Here is a 19840-nt window from a genome sequence, read left to right on the forward strand (position 1 = left end):
ACGTTCTAAGAAACGGGTGGGGCCGCGTCGGCCGTTGGACGTGCGCAGCACTACGGAGGTAGTGCTCGCAACGGCCGACGGCAGCACTAAAGGGGTTAAAATTTATTTTTACATTAATGTTGTACTATTTACAGTACTTGATAGGTTTTACATTTTGTCAGTTGTGGAACATCCAACTATAAGAACATCATCCCATGGACAAGGACCCACAACAAAGCTTACACGAACCCATACGAGGTCTTGGTTGCCTGCGTCAGTATATCAATCGAAGCCAGCAAACAGGACTTGAGGGCTACTTTTCCTACGGGAAAATCGTGCCGACAAGTCCGAAACTTCGAGTGAGTGTTCGGCTGTTTAGGGGGTGCCGCTGTAAATCCACTACCTAATAAAGCTGCAACGTGTTTTTGAGTTCTGGCCAATTCTGGCTTTGAGTGCTTTATCTACCCATAGGTATCTTAAGCGGACCAGTCCACGTGCCGCTTATGAAGGTGGTCATGGTGGAGGAAAGACAAAGATGAGGGACACAAAGAGATGTTTTCTAAGCAACTTTCAACAAAGCTGCAAACATTTATACTTTGGCACAACTTCACAATATACTATCTGAAGGCAGTCAAAAAATAATACTAACAAAATATTTGTTTTCTTCATAAAAAAAATAACTAGATGTCGTTTTAGTAGCGTATGTAAACTTGACGGTGACTGAAATACTGTGGAAAACGTTAGTATATATGTATACAGCTTAAAATAGTTCCAAGGAACAAAGAGTCTCTGGTAGGCAAATTGGTGTCTGTATTGCTTTGGCTGGCACCAAACCAGAGCTCTCCTCCTCCTCTACCGCGGAAGCATGGCGGATCCCGAGGAGTGGGCTGGGACGTGGTCAGATTGTTGGGCTCTCCTTTAAACCACGCTTCGGAAGAGGAAGGAGAAGGCGGCCCCCAGGGCAAGACCCAGCGAGAGGAAGAAGGCCATGATGCTGCCTGCGGTTTCAGCTTCATAGGGGAGGACTTTTCTGCAAAGTAGAGAGAAGAAAATCAAGGTTAGTCAGTGGTCAGACAGGGGTGGGTACCTGTCAGCATGCAAGTCAAACACAAAGGAAAAACAAACACTTGCTTACTTAACTGAAATAAATTCCTACGATCGTCTTTGCGGAAGAGCTTATAGGAAAAAGTCAATATCCAAACCTACCAGTTTCCACAAATGACCTCGCCAATTTCTATGTTGTGCTTGTAACTTAGAATGTAAAAACACATCAAACTAAGTCGTATTTAAAATGCCTTTAAAAATATGTAAAGTTAAGTCTGTGGTGGTGAGTTGTGGCCCTTGGCGAAAAACAGTGGCGCCTGCTACTCGAGAGTGAGTAAATCCAGGAGACAAGTGCCTTCACCTATAATTAACCATGCTTAAAGTTATTTAATAAAGCATAACTCTACAGATTACTCATGCATGCAAAAAAGATATCACATTTAAGCAATCAATAGCATTCAATGAATGCTTATGATTGTGACTTGACCCTTAGTTATTTTATTTGCAGATGAACAGCCAACATGTTTTGCCCCTTTATTGGCGTGTAGGCCTGGGCCTTTTTCAAGGCATTAAATGGTGACAACACGTACAATCTGTCAAGTCACATGATTAAGAGTCAACTGTGTTTGTGAAGTGGGTGGCACTATTTTAGGGCTAAAACACTGGATTGGTTAGGTAATACTCCTCTTTTATTGTTTTTCTCCAACTGGGATCACCGCGAGAACCCTACAATTAACCTGAAAATCCCAAGCTTAGGTTAACAATACAAAACGTTTGTAGAAAAAAAGCAACACAAATCACTGTGATGTCACTCGAAGACTGAAGAACACTTTCTTTTTTCCTAAATCCCAAAAAAAGACACTCCCAAAGGTCTACATTTCGTAACTTGTCCTTCAATGCATCTCCCAATTCATCTCTTCCACATATTCCTCCTCTTTCTCCGAGGACCCTATCCCGACCTTCTCACTCAAGAAACGCAAACAAGAACTTGAACTCTTCTGCTAAAAATAGACAAGTCCTCCTCAGAAGAAGGAATTTCCAAGTAATCTCTGAAATCTGGCTGAATCACTCATCTGCCTCTAGAAACAAAACCTGGACCTAAACAGCCTTGAGAACCTCAGACCAGTCCATAAACCGCCCTTCCTGGAAAAATAACAAAGATCAGTAGCATCCCAACAGCTGCATCTCCCAAATGACAATCTCCGAAACTCTTTTCCATCTGGTTTCCTCCAAATGAAGAACTGAAAGTTCTGAATCACGCTCTACACCCGTCGATGAGGGAGAGGTAGGCCTACAGGTTCTTCTGGTCTCCTTGGCGTGTTCGATCCATCAGACCATAAGTCACTTCTTCGGATTCTAGGTCATCGAGTGGGATTGGCAGTACCCGTTCTGAGCTGGTTTGAATCTCATTCCTTCTAGATTCCAATTAGTGCTTTTTGAATCCCCTCCATGGGCCACAAGGATCCATACTATCACCTCACTCACTTTCTTTCAAGAAAATACCATCTGTACTCACCAATCTGCTGATGACACCCAGCTATACCTTTGTGCGTCCGAACTACCAGGACCTCTAGCCATGAAATCCTCCCTCTGCAGCCTAGCAAGGAGGCTGATATCTCTCTGCCTGAAACTAAACTTTCCTAAGACCTAATTCCTTCTCTCAACTTAGAAATGAGAGAAAAGGTTTTATAACACGCAGACTTAGCCCAGAAGGGCACCCTTCCCCTGCTCAAAACTGGTTCTCCATCCTTTAGTTATCTCTCCATCATTGGTTCCTGATGCAAGGTCACGGGGCCACTTCTTGGACAATAAATCTCAGCAGAAAGGACCACACTGCAAATCTAACGCAGCATCTTCTCAACTCCACCTACTAAGAAAAGTTACACTGACAGTTCGCATCCGATTCACTCTAGAGCTGGCCATTCTAAAGTCCTCCATCGAAACCCTTCGAGCCATGACACATGCATCTGCCCGCCCAATTGCTGAAGAGAAGGAATCTGATCACATCTCCCAGATCCACATGCATCCTCAGTGGCTCCTACAAGAAGCAAGACCTGGGGGCATATTATCAAGCAGGGCGATAGAATATCGCCGCTTAGCAGCCGAAAACGGCTGCTAAAGCGGCAATAATTGCCTATCGCTCTATTAGCAAGCTGTCGCTAACTGATGTTAGCGACAGCTTTTAGGTGATAGCGAGCGGTTTGGGGCCCACTTTGCATGTCAGCGATGTTTATCGTTAATGACATGCAAAGTGGGCATACCCAACCAGTTAGCGACTGAAAGCAGTCGCTAAAGTCGCTATCGCCTATTATTAACGCAGGCGTAGCAATGGAAATATTCCCGCTATCTCTAAAAACCAACGCCTGCTCAGACCAGTACTTAGCCATGTTATCCGATGGGAGGTGGATAACATAGCTAAGAGCATTTCGTCGCTAATGCGTGAATATCGCTGTATTCTCAGTGATAGACACGCATTTCGCCGCTATCGCTGGATATTTTAGCACAATGGAGAAAAACGTTGCTAATAGCATGTTTTCTCCGCTAACATATCCAGCGACATGTTTTTTCTCAGAGAATTGCAACACAGGGAAGGACATACTGGGCTTTTCACTCATTCTGCAGATCTACGGGTGCGGTAGATTGCTATGATGTGTGTCAGGGTCCCTGCACGCAAACAAGAAGTCACCTGTGGGCGGAGAGAGTGGGTAGTGTGCAGCAGCTTGACTGCTTACGAACGTACAATTACCTTCGGGAAGTGGGAGTGGATAGGTTGCAACAGTCTGAGGGGCAGATTTACAAGGCCCTTGCGCCACTTTTTGCGTCACTTTTAACATGGAAAAAGTGATGCAAAAGTGCCGCAAATGTTATCATGATCATTGACGATCTTATGATGCAGAACCAGGTCTTAGTAAATGGCAGATGGACCCATGGTCCAGTTGGCTCTAGTCTAGTCCTTCAAAGCGCCAGCAGCCTGTAAATGACCTGCTGGCCCTGTAGAGGATGTGGTGTCGGGTCAAGGGTTGCCAATGGCAGAGCCGGCTGAACTCCATCGGCAGAGAACCTGTTCTTCTACCTCTAAATGGAGCTAGGGCAATCTCAAGGTTGGCGGGAAGCTCTGGCAAGTTAGCCCAGGATTGCTTTGCAATGTAAGCGAAGTTCCGTGAAAAGTTTGCACCTGATTTATAAAGTTTGAAGATGAGAACCGCCTGGCTCACCTAGTAAGTGCACGGCTCTGACTGCTGCCAGGCACGCCAGGTATATGGATAGGCAGAGAAGGCTAGAAAGGGAACGCAGGTGTATACTGTATTGCAGAATGGTATTTCTATAGAACTTACTACCCCCTATGTGGGGGTGTTGCAGTGCTTCTTCACACAGGTAACGTGAGGTTGTGAGGGCGGAGAAGTGTTGTCTTTGCTTGGTGACTATGTGGGAAGTCTTTCCGTGTCTTGTGCGACGACACCTGAGGTGCAGTTATTATGTTAGGGGATGTAGCGCTTAGAGGTGAATGGGGAACTGTTAGAAATAGATGCACATTTTTCTAAAGTTTGTGATGCTGGCAGCTCTGGTTAGCTGGGCAGGCCCCTTATTGTGTTGGTGGCTTGTCTTACGTTCAGACAAAATTTGTAGAGCGCGTTACTCACCCGTTAGGGTCTCAAGGCGATGGGAGGAGTGGGGGCCGCTACTGCTCGAACAGCCAGGTCTTGAGTTGTTTCCTGAAGGAGAGATGGTCCTGGGTCTGCCGTAGGTGGAGGGTGAGGGAGTTCCATGTCTTGGCCGCCAGGTAGGAGAAGGTTCTTCCTCTGGCGTTGAGAGTCCGATCTCCTGGGATGTCACCCACTCTGGGATTATATGGATCTGGCGCTGATGAAGCGTGAGGCGGGATCAGACGTCTGCCCAAATGACTGCTAACAGTCCTCCTGTATACGACTGCCATTACGACACATCAAGTGAAGAGATTTGCCAAAATACGCATGAATGAATATCCTTTCCGTCATTGTAGTAGCAGAGCGCAGAGCATGTGAGTATCTGAGACCTGCCGGGGACTGCGTTACAGTCCTCCGGCGACCAGCAATTCGTGGTGCTTCTCTTTGGTCTTGGCAAACCTGTCTGGTTAGTAGTGAGTGGTTAGTTGAGTGGGCTGCATAAGCTGTATCTGTACCATCCCATTGACAGCAAGGTTCACAGGTCCTTTACATACAGTATATGCCTGTCTGACGGACGATGAGGTGCCAGTTAATGCATTGATATACGATATCATATGGTGACATGGATTATATTAAATCGATACTGGGAGGGCCGTCATGTAGCCGAGATCACCTGCCTTCCATCTTATGGTTCGAGGAAGGAAGCCGGTAGACATTGTTTACTATGCCTGCGGACTCCTTCCTGTTTGCGAACAGGTTACCACTACCTTTCCTCAGTCTTTCTGTAGGATTCCAGTGACGGAAGAATAATACATACCATAAAGAATGGCTATCTGGAAGGGGCGCCCTAAACACGCCCTTTCCAAGTAGCGATTCCTAAAAATGTCATAGGCCCATTTAGCAATTAGGTAACATGCTATTGAACTGCTCAATGGCATTAGTATATTTGAAAAACACATTTCCTTGTTGCAGGGTTTGCGACCAGAAAATGCATTTGTACTTCTGAACCCATGTTCCTTGGGCCTCAATACCATACATAGGTTGGTGTTTTTTAAATTGTCCACAGGTCATGATCTCTGCCATTTCTGTGTTGAGCTTCGGGTGGCTAATCACGCCTATGACAAACAGCCTGAGTCAAGGCCTCATACTGGTACATTACCGTATCTCTGGGTAGGCTGTGGACTGGAAAAATACAAGTTGGTTCAAAGTTGTGGTTTTCCTAAGGGCCAAGGGCTCTATTTACCAGGGGACTTGTAAAAGGCATCATTGTGGGGCTTTCGGATTGTGGAATTCTGTTAGACTCTTGTAGAGTGTCTTTCATTTGCCGTCAGCTTTGATTATGCCCGTGGAGTTGTGTCATCTTTTTGTGGTTTTGATGGCTGCTTTGCAGTCTCTGTGACAGTGGTGCAGTATGTATCTGTCATTATCATCCTTGGCTTCCCTCCACTTGTGTTGTGAGATCTTGTTTGATCTTTTCATGCAGCCCTGTGGTCTTCTTCTTTCTTCGGTTAGTCGTGGTAGAGGGCTATGGTTGTCCAGTGCAGTGGAAATCCAGTTGTTGAAGGTGGGCACGCCCTGAGGTTACAGATTGATTGGTGTTCTTTCGAGGTGGGGGTTAAGTTAAGCGGGCCAGTATTATCATTGTCTATAGAAGGATTTGTTGTTTACGGTATTAGCAGTCTTGGAGTTGTTGTTATAGATTTGTTAGTTGATCTTGACGGTAATGACGCAGACGTTGTGCTAGATGACTGGACAGATGTCAATCCTCGAGGCTTGTCCTGCGATTTCCATGTGTGACCGCTGTAGTTGAGTGGGTCTGATATTATTCGTTAACGACTGAAGGGCTCAAGATTGTATGTGGCAGCGGTCATTAATAAATGCTTCTAATCAAACCACATTTTAAGATCTCTTGGGATGTCCAGGTATCTGGTAAAGAGTTTTGGACACTGTGTCTAGTAAGATTTCCTTAAACCCTCTGTGGGTGGGAGGTGGTCCATTGACCATGAGCAAGGAACAAGCAGAGTGGGAATGGGGCGACATCTTACCACCAAGGAATCACAGTCGCTCACGGTGCAGTCATCGACGCAAGTCATTTGTAAAGATGTCCTGTGGATGGCTGCTGGGCCCCCTCCAATCTTACGGATACGACTGGTGTTCATGATGCTGTATTCAAGTGGTACGGCTTCCTACTGAGTCACATTTCTGTGATGAAAATGAAGTTGGCAGTGCCCACCTCTCCCCTGGCTCAAGTAGGTACTGTGCATCCGGGGCTTCACCAGTACATGAATCATAAGACTGACAAAAGTGGGTTTCCTTCCCAGTAGTTTGCCTCTGTGACTAACCATCTTTATCGAACAAGCAGTGAAAGGTGGCATCTCTGACAAACAGTCGAAAAGCTAGTTCTTGAGCTGTACAAGTTTCTTACTGAAGCTGCTATAAGTACCGAAGAACGCGACTTGATTCCCTTCGACCAACACCCGGCTCTATCGACAGAGGAATCTGTGGTCTTACTTTACAAATCACAGCAAAGTGACCTTGGTGTGTTGGGTTAGATCACTCCCTTTCATATAAATAATGTTATTATCCTTACCTACTTTAAATACATCAGATTTTAGCTTAGAAGTTTACTAAATTAGTGTAACATACTGTTGTTTATGTGTACTGTACCTTACTATGCTCTTGTATCTGATGTAACTTGTAACGCAACAATCCTAAATGTAAAGCGCTCTGATAACCTCTTGGGTCAAGTTCGCCTATATAAAACTTTATAAATAAATAAATATAAATAAACTTTAGTAACGGCAAAATTAGGGAAATGTAGCAAACAAATTAGGTTTCTGAGGTGCACAGACCATAACCCCAGCATCCCATGAAGAGTAAATGAATGGAAAAAACACATCCTACCTGAAATATAATTTACTTACTGGTTAAACTATATCTGTGGGTACCAGGAATTAAACTGTTTAGAAATGATGGCAATTATCAAGCGGAGAAGCTAAAATCAGCTGATAAGTAACCATGAAACCATATGTCCTCCCTTCCCACGTACGGCTCTTATTATCCCCTTACCTCCATCTTATGGTGGTGTATATACTGTGCACTGGGCCACTATAGAGTGCAAAATATTGAATACCATTAGATCATTAAGGTTAAGTTTGTGTATAATATAGGATTACACTTCTTCCCTGGACGTTCAGCGTCAACAAATTTCCACTTTTGGTCATGGGTGTCCCGGTGCATTGTGGGCTCAAGGGAGGTACTAGAAGTCACCCCAGAAATGAAACTCCTTCGAACAGAAACAATCATCCAAGCCCAACACACAGTGTTCATGGCATGTTATCTACTAGTATACATGCTGTAAAGATACAAAGAATAGTAAATCTATTCCTACCAGATCTAGTTGAACATATAGCGCAGTCAATATTCTCGTTCGTTCTTACATGTGGATATTTTGGACAAAAGTGGACACGTGCTGACAAACAAGGGGCACGGTCACGCATTACTGTGCGTGGATACCGTCTGGGGTGAAAAGTAGCGCTTTATAAATACTGATTGATGAATTGATTGAACAATACTGCTGTCCTCCTGTCTGCCTCTGCCCTCTTTTTTCCTGCCATTTTGCCCAGAAGCTGTACCCCGCTGCACTATTCTCACAGCCCTCGCGGCCATGAGTTTACGCCGCCACCCTCCCTACCCGCAGAGCTCACTTACTTGGGCCCGAAGCACATGCAGAGGCTGGCCAGGTAGCCGTTGGAGAAGGCGAAGATGATCATGAAGACGATGTACCAGGCGTCGTGTTCGAAGAAGACCGGCATGTAGTAGCGAGGGTGGACGTTGCAGAGCATGAAGAGCGGAATGAAGACGACACGCAGCACAATCATCACGGGCAACAACTTGCTGTCCTGCCCTGGCTAGTGAGCCGCGGAGGAACGAGTGGAGAGAAGAAATGTAAAGGTGAGCACACAGTCTTCATGCAATCTTGTTAATGATTCACAAGATGTAATAAACCTAGACTTCTAGCAGAACAAGGCTGTGGTTATTTCTTTACTCAACGTCACTCAACATCTACTGACCAACAATGGAGGACTCTCCCGGAGGCTCAGGCCTTGTGTGCGGTCGGAATCTCAGAGAGAGGTGGCCATGGGTCACTAGCCCACTCTCCTTGTACCTACAGTGTGGTCCAGTGCATGAGGTGGACGGTGTAGGATGCAGTCATCAAAGGGGGCGTAGGGTTGTGGACAGTGTGGTCCAGTGCATGAGGTGTGGAGATATTACGGAAGCCTTGACAGTATAGGCTGCAGTGGTCGTAGACGGGGGAGGCTATGCATGGTGTAGGGCAGTGCATGAGGTGGACGGTGTGGGATGCAGTCGTCAAAGGGGGCGGAGGGTGGTGGATAGTGTGGTTCAGGGTATGAGGTGCAGAGACAGGATGGAGGTTGCAGAGCATGAAGAGCGGAATGAAGACGACACGCAGCACAATCATCACGGGCAACAACTTGCTGTCCTGCCCAGGCTAGTGAGCCGCGGAGGAACGAGTGGAGAGAAGAAATGTAAAGGTGAGCACACAGTCTTCATGCAATCTTGTTAATGATTCACAAGATGTAATAAAACTAGACTTCTAGCAGAACAAGGCTGTGGTTATTTCTTTACTCAACGTAACTCAACATCTACTGACCAACAATGGAGGACTGTCCCGGAGGCTCAGGCCTTGTGTGCGGTCGGAATCTCAGAGAGAGGTGGCCATGGGTCACTAGCCCACTCTCCTTGTACCTACAGTGTGGTCCAGTGCATGAGGTGGACGGTGTAGGATGCAGTCATCAAAGGGGGCGTAGGGTTGTGGACAGTGTGGTCCAGTGCATGAGGTGTGGAGATATTACGGAAGCCTTGACAGTATAGGCTGCAGTGGTCGTAGACGGGGGAGGCTATGCATGGTGTAGGGCAGTGCATGAGGTGGACGGTGTGGGATGCAGTCGTCAAAGGGGGCGGAGGGTGGTGGATAGTGTGGTTCAGGGTATGAGGTGCAGAGACAGGATGGAGGCCCTGAGGGCATGGGACTGAATGGTTTTAAGGGCAGGAGGGTTGTGGGGCCCGATTCACAGAATGTAGTAAGTAGTAAGTTCACTCTGTGAATCCCGAAAGTAGTAAGTGCATTCTGTGAATACCAAATAGTAGTAAGTTTAGGATTTAGTCTTAAGTTCATTCTGTGAATTGGGGCCATGGACAGTGAGGTTCAGTGCATGAGGTAAACATAATGAGAGTCAGTGGTCGAAGGTGGTGAAGGCCGTATTCAGGGTGGTTGAGCATGAGGTGGACAGTGTTGGATGTAGTGTCGTAGGGGTGGAGGGCCGTAGCCTGTATGGTACAGTACATGCTGTACAGGGACTATAGGAAGTGTGGATACCATGGAATGCAATGTAGGGGCTGGACAGAGTTGGACAGGTGGCAAGAGAGCAAACAAACTGCATTTATTTATTTATTTGTTTATATAGCGCCTGAATCGACCCCCAGAGGGGTATCTCTGCGCTTCGGACGGGCAGCGTGAAAGTAGTGCTACTACAGCTGAATCAGAGATGGAAAAGAGTATGAGAATGTTAAAAACCAAATTAAGGTCCTAAAAAACTGAAAAAAAGACTGGTAAATAAAAATGTTTTAAAAGCCCCTGTTAAGCAAAAAAGTTGCTTCGGCAACCTCTGAAATCTTTAAGTAGCTGCGGAATTCACCTTCATCGTGCTGAAACTGAAGCCTTCCTGAGATGAGGAGAGAAACTCCACAGAAATTTTAAATCGGTGTAACAATAAAATATAGGATGCGCTGATGAGCCACACACTCCTTTCCAATCAGAAGCGTAAATGTAGTTGGTGCAAAGTGTTTGGGCCACAAGAACCACATGAACTGCCTCCTCCGAAAACAAGCAAAGATAATAGGTTTCTCCTTTTAATGTCGCTATCTGACAATTTGGCTTTACCAATGCTTTTTGCGAATGTTGTTCCACAGTGGCAACTTTTGTATTAAAAAACAGCATCAGAGACAAGAAAAGCATAATGATGAAAAAGTGTGCATGCATCATCAACCTGCACACACATGCCCATCGAGCGGTGGCCATTTTGTTATCTCTTAATTTACTATTCAATATGGCGGACACCCACCTTACAGCAGTAAATTAAAAAATATAAAAATGTTGACAAAGCACAGATTTTTGCACACAAGACCGGCCCAGCAGCAAAATACAGCTGCTTGGCACTCCCAATGAAGAATGCAGATAAATTAAAGACAACAGGGATGGAGGGGTGCAACGGTGGACCGCGCAACGTCCGGTCAGAGAGTGAAGTAAACACCGATGAGAGGCGGCAGCAGCGGGGAGGGAGTGGGTGGGAGTACAGCAGGAGTTGGGTGGGGAACGGATTAAATTTAAAAACAGAGCAAAGAAAGTTTCAGGAGGTAAGCAACAGAAGAAATGAAAAGAGAAAGGTAGAAACATGGAAAGCAAGGGGGCAAGGTTGTGAGGGTGGAAGCAGCACACTGAAGACAGCAAGAAAACATGCACTCCCACGGAAAGCAAAAAAAAAAAAAAAACGTTAGTTCCCCGATGTGGACCTGTGGAAGGAAAATCAAACGGATAATAACCTCTTCCATGCTGGTGACGGAACCGCTCCGTTACCAGCCTCGGTCGCGCTGTGCTGGTGACGGAGCGGTTCCGTCATGGCCCGCTCGGCGTGCCTGCGCGGCGCATTCCATTGAGCGGGCGGGGCCGTGACGGACCCGCTCCGTCACCAGCACAGCGCGCCCGAGGCTCGTGACAGAACGGTTCCGTCACGAGCATGGGAGCGCCGCCCCCCCCCCCCCTTCCCCCTAGCGCTGCGGCGGAATTGCCGCAGAAGCGAAGGTGTTAAAGAAGATATGCGCCATGGTACACAACAGAAGAGGAAGGAGGTGGAACAGGCAAGCATACATAAGAACAGTTATTTGGCAAAAGATATTTAGACACAATAGATGCGCCATTTGGCTAAAAGCATGGTATATTGGTAACCATTTTTAACCCCTTGACCGCGGCGAAAATTCCGCCGCGGTGCGGGTGATTTATGGCGGGGGCGTGGTTCGGACGGCCCCCGGCCGTCGTCCGCACACGCCCACCGTGACGTCGGACGGCCGTCCGACGCATGGAAGGGGTTAATTGGGAATGCTTACAGCCAGGAATAAAATTGGATGGACGGTAAGCAGTACCCGGTTTTAATGAGTGAGAATTCTAAAAATAATTTTTGGGGTTTTCACTGGGGTTCATTGAGCAAGTACGTGTTTTGTACAGTGGGCGCATCCATTGTGTCTACTATTTCTTCACTATATGAGTTTTTGGTTGTAAAGGGAGCAGCACATAAGTTATTTTCATTTATTCTTTCTTACAATCAACAAAGAGAGAGTGGCCAATGATGAGAAGTGGGTAGACTGGCAATCATCAAGAACCTCAAGAAACAAGATCTAGAATCTGGGATCTACTGCAAAGACCCCAGAGGCCTTGAAGAGATGTCTACATCAAGCTTCTGCTCTCTTGAGGGGGCTCTGCAGAGATCAGAACATGCCCTGTACCACACCATTTTGGAGAACCAGATGGTTGAGGACCAATGGGAGGCCTGCCTGACTAACAGGAGGTTATTCCAGGGCACTCTGGGCTTGGCGAGTGTTCCTCTTAGTATTGAGGAAGCACCAGTCACTTGACAGGTTTGCTGGCACACACACAGTACATTTGAGTTAATAGGGAGGATTATGGGAGGACATATTTACTCTTGGAAAAAGCTTGTTTGTCTTTCAAAAGTGATGCAAGTTGGCATGCACTGAGCCTACTGCCGGAGACAGGAGGTGGCGTGTTGATTTCCGGTTGAGGTAGAGTGTGCTTGTCTGCTCTCTCCGCAGCCTCAATCAATCAATCAATCACTGCATTTATAAAGCGCGCTACATACCCGTGAGGGTCTCAAGGCGCTGGGGGGGGGGGGGCGGAGGGGGGTGCTACTGTTCGAAGAGCCAGGTCTTGAGGAGTTTTCTGAAGGCCAGTAGGTCCTGAGTCTGTCGTAGGCTGGTTGGGAGAGCGTTCCAGGTCTTGGCGGCGAGGTAGGAGAAGGATCTGCCGCCGGCGGTGGTTTTCCGGATACGAGGAACTGTGGCAAATGCGAGGTTGGCTGAGCGGAGGTTTCGGGTGGGGGTGTGGAAGCTGAGTCGGTTGTTGAGGTACGCTGGTCCGGCGTTGTGTAGGGCCTTGTGTGCGTGGATGAGGAGTTTGAAGGTGATCCTCTTGTTGACGGGGAGCCAGCGCAGGCCTCTCAGGTGGGGTGTGATGTGGCTGCGTCGGGGGACGTCGAGGATCAGTCGTGCTGAGGCGTTCTGGATTAGTTGAAGTCATCTCAGGAGCTTGGTTGTTGTTCCTGAGTAGAGGGCGTTCCCGTAGTCGAGTCTGCTGGTGACGAGGGCCTGGGTGATGGTTTTTCTCGTGTCAGGGGGGATCCATTTGAAGATCTTGCGGAGCATGCGGAGGTTGTTGAAGCAGGACGCGGAGACGGCGTTGACTTGCCTGGTCATGGAGAGGGTGGAGTCGAGGATGACCCCCAGGTTGCGTGCCTGGTCTGTGGGCTCCGGGGCTGTGCCTAGCAATGTGGGCCACCAAGAGTCGTCCCAGGCTGAAGGGGTTGCTCTAACCACTTCCCATCTTTCCTACGTGTGGCTGGAACAGAGTTCCTGTATTTAACTGAACAACTGTGCAGCCACACACACACGTTACACCCCAGTCTTATGAATCATGCACACGGCTGGATCTTGGCCACCCCCTGCTCTACCCAGGATGTCTCTAGTCCAGGGAGCGCAGACGGGGATTGCAATGTTTCCATTTTCAAGGTTTGGACCACTTCCAGTTTTATTGGCTCTGTTCCTTTCCATCATTAACATCATGTGGTTCGGCAAGACCTCAAGGCAACACACCTCAAACAAAAACACACTGAGGCTGGCGGGGCGGGGTGGAGCCTGGGAGCGCGGCCCACGTTCCCCTTCAGCACAAACATGATCTGTGTGCAACGAAAAATTAAAAAGAAAACAAACTAGCGCTGGTGGAGGTTCAACTCCCACCTGGAAGCCCCTCTGCAATCGAAGCAGCTGGGTGTGATGACAGATAATCCTCAGCAGGTGACCCCACCTGAGGATGGCTCAGCGAGTGAAACTGCGGTAACCTGTGGGGCTCTGGTCACACGTCTGAGCTGTGGGAACACTAGCAGCTTCGGGGATCCTTCTGTACCATTATATGTGGTATATGAGGCGTGGGGTATCTACAGAACTTAGATATCCAAGAAGCACTGAATACAATTGTTGTTATAACATAACAGGTATATTTGTGAGGGAAACATCCTTTACACCGCGGTGTTTACACCGCGCGACCTTTACGACGCAGCCATTACAACGCAAGCCATTACTACGACTTGCGCTGGATGGCGCTCTTGCTTAGGGAATAGTTTGATTTTCTATTCCAACACCTTCCCTACTGTTACGTCAATCCTCAATCCAGCGCAAGTCATTGTAACGACTTGCATTTTGAAAACCACGTTGTAAAGTACCGCGATCTAAATGATTGCGGTGTACTGACGTACATCCACTTGTAAAGCGCATGATTACCCAAAGGTGTCCCGGTGCTGAATAACAGATGTTTGTTGTTACCCAACTCAACGAGCTACCACCCCATATACGCAAGGAGGTAAACTACTCGAGGTTCCGCAAAAACATCAAAACCTGGCTGTTTGATCAACAGCAGCTCCTGCCAGGTCCTATGCCTTACCACTGTGCTACGTCATGGCGCCGGGAAACCCTTGTTGGGTAGCTGCGCGCATTATAAACTTAACAAATAAATTAATAATCATAATACCATTTATTATTTTATTTATCTTAAACAGGCCGGAGAGCTGTGGGGAGAAATGATGTTCTCAGGGTGAGAAATGGAGCTCTGGACAATCTAATGGGAAGCAAGGACTACACAGGCGAGACGCCTCGGGGGTGCCCTGAACCCCGCCACCCTTCATCTGGGCGTCGCTGAGGACTGGGCATGGTAGATCCTGTGAGATGGGTCCTGAGAAGCCATGTGATCAGCCCAGGACCTATCACGAAAAAAAAAATCTTTGTAAACATATGCTGAAACACTAGGGGGAAGGAAGAAACACAAAAAATAAACAAGTATTGCCAAAACCAATAGGTCTGGCTTTTTAACCTAAAGTCAATGCAGCAATACCCTCTAGAAAAAATAGGAGAAAGAAAGAAAGGAAAGTGGAACTATAAAGGGAGAATATGAAAAACGAACGTAGTAGCCCCTAACTTTGGCAGGTGTCTGGAGGAATGGGCTGTACACACACACACAGTGCACACAGAGTGCAGACTGTGTGTAGAAGGGTTTGGTGAGGGACTGGCATCTTTGCAAAGACCTCGGTACAGGGTGAAGGCTGCGCGTAGACACTGGCCTCTCCACTAAGACCTCTGTGCAGGGTGAAGGCTGCGCGTAGACACTGGCCTCTCCACTAAGACCTCTGTGCAGGGTGAAGGCTGCGCGTAGACACTGGCCTCTCCACTGAGACCTCTGTACAGGGTGAAGGCTGCGCGTAGACACTGGCCTCTCCACTGAGACCTCTGTACAGGGTGAAGGCTGCGCGTAGACACTGGCCTCTCCACTAAGACCTCTGTGCAGGGTGAAGGCTGTGCGTAGACACTGGCCTCTCCACTAAGACCTCTGTGCAGGGTGAAGGCTGCGCGTAGACACTGGCCTCTCCACTGAGACCTCTGTACAGGGTGAAGGCTGCGCGTAGACACTGGCCTCTCCACTGAGACCTCTGTACAGGGTGAAGGCTGCGCGTAGACACTGGCCTCTCCACTAAGACCTCTGTGCAGGGTGAAGGCTGCGCGTAGACACTGGCCTCTCCACTGAGACCTCTGTACAGGGTGAAGGCTGCGCGTAGACACTGGCCTCTCCACTGAGACCTCTGTACAGGGTGAAGGCTGCGCGTAGACACTGGCCTCTCCACTGAGACCTCTGTACAGGGTGAAGGCTGCGCGTAGACACTGGCCTCTCCACTGAGACCTCTGTACAGGGTGAAGGCTGTGCGTAGACACTGGCCTCTCCACTAAGACCTCTGTGCAGGGTGAAGGCTGTGCGTAGATACTGGCCTCTCCACTAAGACCTCTGTGCAGGGTGAAGGCTGCGCGTAGACACTGGCCTCCCCACTAAGACCTCTGTACAGGGTGAAGGCTGCGCGTAGACACTGGCCTCTCCACTGAGACCTCTGTACAGGGTGAAGGCTGTGCGTAGACACTGGCCTCTCCACTAAGACCTCTGTACATGGTGAAGGCTGCGCGTAGACACTGGCCTCTCCACTAAGACCTCTGTGCAGGGTAAAGGCTGTGCGTAGACACTGGCCTCTCCACTAAGACCTCTGTGCAGGGTGAAGGCTGCGTGTAGACACTGGCCTCTCCACTAAGACCTCTGTGCAGGGTGAAGGCTGCGCGTAGACACTGGCCTCTCCACTAAGACCTCTGTGCAGGGTGAAGGCTGTGCGTAGACACTGGCCTCTCCACTAAGACCTCTGTACAGGGTGAAGGCTGCGCGTAGACACTGGCCTCTCTACTAAGACCTCTGTGCAGGGTGAAGGCTGCGTGTAGACACTGGCCTCTCCTCAGGGTGAAGGCTGCGCGTAGACACTGGCCTCTCCTCAGGGTGAAGGCTGTGCGTAGACACTGGCCTCTCCACTAAGACCTCTGTACAGGGTGAAGGCTGTGCGTAGACACTGGCCTCTCCACTAAGACCTCTGTGCAGGGTGAAGGCTGTGCGTAGACACTGGCCTCTCCACTAAGACCTCTGTACAGGGTGGAGGCTGCGCGTAGACACTGGCCTCTCCACTAAGACCTCTGTGCAGGGTGAAGGCTGTGCGTAGACACTGGCCTCTCCACTAAGACCTCTGTACAGGGTGAAGGCTGCGCGTAGACACTGGCCTCTCCACTAAGACCTCTGTACAGGGTGAAGGCTGCGCGTAGACACTGGCCTCTTCACTAAGACCTCTGTACAGGGTGAAGGCTGCGCGTAGACACTGGCCTCTCCACTAAGACATCTGTACAGGGTGAAGGCTGCGCGTAGACACTGGCCTCTCAACTAAGACCTCTGTGCAGGGTGAAGGCTGCGCGTGGACACTGGCCTCTCCACTAAGACCTCTGTGCAGGGTGAAGGCTGCGCGTAGACACTGGCCTCTCAACTAAGACCTCTGTGCAGGGTGAAGGCTGCGCGTAGACACTGGCCTCTCCACAGAGACCTCTGTGCAGGGTGAAGGCTGCGCGTAGACACTGGCCTCTCCTCAGGGTGAAGGCTGCGCGTAGACACTGGCCTCTCCACTAAAACCTCTGTGCAGGGTGAAGGCTCTGCGTAGACACTGGCCTCTCCACTAAGACCTCTGTACAGGGTGAAGGCTGCGCGTAGACACTGGCCTCTCCACTAAGACCTCTGTACAGGGTGAAGGCTGTGCGTAGACACTGGCCTCTCCACTAAGACCTCTGTGCAGGGTGAAGGCTGTGCGTAGACACTGGCCTCTCCACTAAGACCTCTGTGGATGGTGAAGGCTGCGCGTAGACACTGGCCTCTCCACTATGACCTCTGTATGGGGTGAAGGCTGCGCGTAGACACTGGCCTCTCCACTAAGACCTCTGTACAGGCTGAAGGCTGCGCGTAGACACTGGCCTCTCCACTAAGACCTCTGTGCAGGGTGAAGGCTGTGCGTAGACACTGGCCTCTCCACTAAGACCTCTGTGGAGGGTGAAGGCTGCGCGTAGACACTGGCCTCTCCACAGGGTGAAGGCTGCGTGTAGACACTGGCCTCTCCACTAAGACCTCTGTATGGGGTGAAGGCTGCGCGTAGACACTGGCCTCTCCAAGAAGACTTCTGTACAGGGTGAAGGCTGTGCGTAGACACTGGCCTCTCCACTAAGACCTCTGTGCAGGGTGAAGTCTGCGCGTACACACTGGCCTCTCAACTAAGACCTCTGTGCAGGGTGAAGGCTGTGCGTAGACACTGGCCTCTCCACGAAGACCTCTGTATAGGGTGAAGGCTACGCGTAGACACTGGCCTCTCCACTAAGACCTCTGTGGAGGGTGCAGGCTGCGCGTAGACACTGGCCTCTCCACAGGGTGAAGGCTGTGCGTAGACACTGGCCTCTCCACGAAGACCTCTGTATAGGGTGAAGGCTGCGCGTAGACACTGGCCTCTCCACTAAGACCTCTGTGGAGGGTGCAGGCTGCGTGTAGACACTGGCCTCTCCACTAAGACCTCAGTACAGGGTGAAGGCTGCGCGTAGACACTGGCCTCTCCACTAAGACCTCTCCACAGGGTGAAGGCTGCGCGTAGACACTGGCCTCTCCACTAAGACCTCTGTGCAGGGTGAAGTCTGCGCGTAGACACTGGCCTCTCAACTAAGACCTCTGTACAGGGTGAAGGCTGCGCGTAGACACTGGCCTCTTCACTAAGACCTCTGTACAGGGTGAAGGCTGCGCGTAGACACTGGCCTCTCCACTAAGACATCTGTACAGGGTGAAGGCTGCGCGTAGACACTGGCCTCTCAACTAAGACCTCTGTGCAGGGTGAAGGCTGCGCGTGGACACTGGCCTCTCCACTAAGACCTCTGTGCAGGGTGAAGGCTGCGCGTAGACACTGGCCTCTCAACTAAGACCTCTGTGCAGGGTGAAGGCTGCGCGTAGACACTGGCCTCTCCACAGAGACCTCTGTGCAGGGTGAAGGCTGCGCGTAGACACTGGCCTCTCCTCAGGGTGAAGGCTGCGCGTAGACACTGGCCTCTCCACTAAAACCTCTGTGCAGGGTGAAGGCTCTGCGTAGACACTGGCCTCTCCACTAAGACCTCTGTACAGGGTGTAGGCTGCGCGTAGACACTGGCCTCTCTACTAAGACCTCTGTGCAGGGTGAAGGCTGTGCGTAGACACTGGCCTCTCCACTAAGACCTCTGTGGAGGGTGAAGGCTGCGCGTAGACACTGGCCTCTCCACTAAGACCTCTGTATGGGATGAAGGCTGCGCGTAGACACTGGCCTCTCCACTAAGACCTCTGTACAGGCTGAAGGCTGCGCGTAGACACTGGCCTCTCCACTAAGACCTCTGTGCAGGGTGAAGGCTGTGCGTAGACACTGGCCTCTCCACTAAGACCTTTGTGGAGGGTGAAGGCTGCGCGTAGACACTGGCCTCTCCACAGGGTGAAGGCTGCGTGTAGACACTGGCCTCTCCACTAAGACCTCTGTATGGGGTGAAGGCTGCGCGTAGACACTGGCCTCTCCAAGAAGACTTCTGTACAGGGTGAAGGCTGTGCGTAGACACTGGCCTCTCCACTAAGACCTCTGTGCAGGGTGAAGTCTGCGCGTAGACACTGGCCTCTCAACTAAGACCTCTGTGCAGGGTGAAGGCTGTGCGTAGACACTGGCCTCTCCACGAAGACCTCTGTATAGGGTGAAAGCTGCGCGTAGACACTGGCCTCTCCACTAAGACCTCTGTGGAGGGTGCAGGCTGCGCGTAGACACTGGCCTCTCCACAGGGTGAAGGCTGCGCGTAGACACTGGCCTCTCCACTAAGACCTCTGTGCAGGGTGAAGTCTGCGCGTAGACACTGGCCTCTCAACTAAGACCTCTGTGCAGGGTGAAGGCTGCGCGTAGACACTGGCCTCTCCACAGAGACCTCTGTGCAGGGTGAAGGCTGCGCGTGGACACTGGCCTCTCCACTAAGACCTCTGTACAGGGTGAAGGCTGCGCGTAGACACTGGCCTCTCCACTAAGACTTCTGTACAGGGTGAAGGCTGCGCGTAGACACTGGCCTCTCCACTAAGACCTCTGTGTAGGGTGAAGGCTGCGCGTAGACACTGGCCTCTCCTCAGGGTGAAGGCTGTGCGTAGACACTGGCCTCTCCACTAAGACCTCTGTACAGGGTGAAGGCTGCGCGTGGACACTGGCCTCTCCACTAAGACCTCTGTGCAGGGTGAAGTCTGCGCGTAGACACTGGCCTCTCCACTAAGACCACTGTACAGGGTGAAGGCTGCGCGTAGACACTGGCCTCTCCACAGGGTGAAGACTGTGCGTAGACACTGGCCTCTCCAGTAAGACCTCTGTACAGGGTGAAGGCTG

At 49.9% G+C, this 19840-nt stretch overlaps 1 protein-coding gene across 6 annotated transcripts in view; it reads right to left on the reverse strand.

Annotated features, from left to right (window-relative positions):
- Positions 1-532: 532 nt before the first annotated feature.
- Positions 533-19840, reverse strand: part of SLC29A1 (solute carrier family 29 member 1 (Augustine blood group)) — a 471283-nt gene continuing 451975 nt past the window's right edge. For 4 of the 6 annotated variants that reach the window (XM_078647306.1, XM_078647307.1, XM_078647308.1 and 1 more), the window contains one exon: positions 8821-9180. In XM_078647306.1, coding sequence (XP_078503432.1) covers positions 8836-9180 — 345 coding nt within the window. In that variant the 3' untranslated portion in view covers positions 8821-8835. Of the gene's footprint in view, positions 1010-8378; positions 8579-8820; positions 9181-19840 lie in introns of those variants that run through there. The other 2 variants (XM_078647310.1, XM_078647311.1) reach the window with 1 other exon arrangement.

This window comes from Lissotriton helveticus, chromosome 6, assembly GCF_964261635.1.
Source record: "Lissotriton helveticus chromosome 6, aLisHel1.1, whole genome shotgun sequence".
NCBI lineage: Eukaryota > Metazoa > Chordata > Amphibia > Caudata > Salamandridae > Lissotriton > Lissotriton helveticus.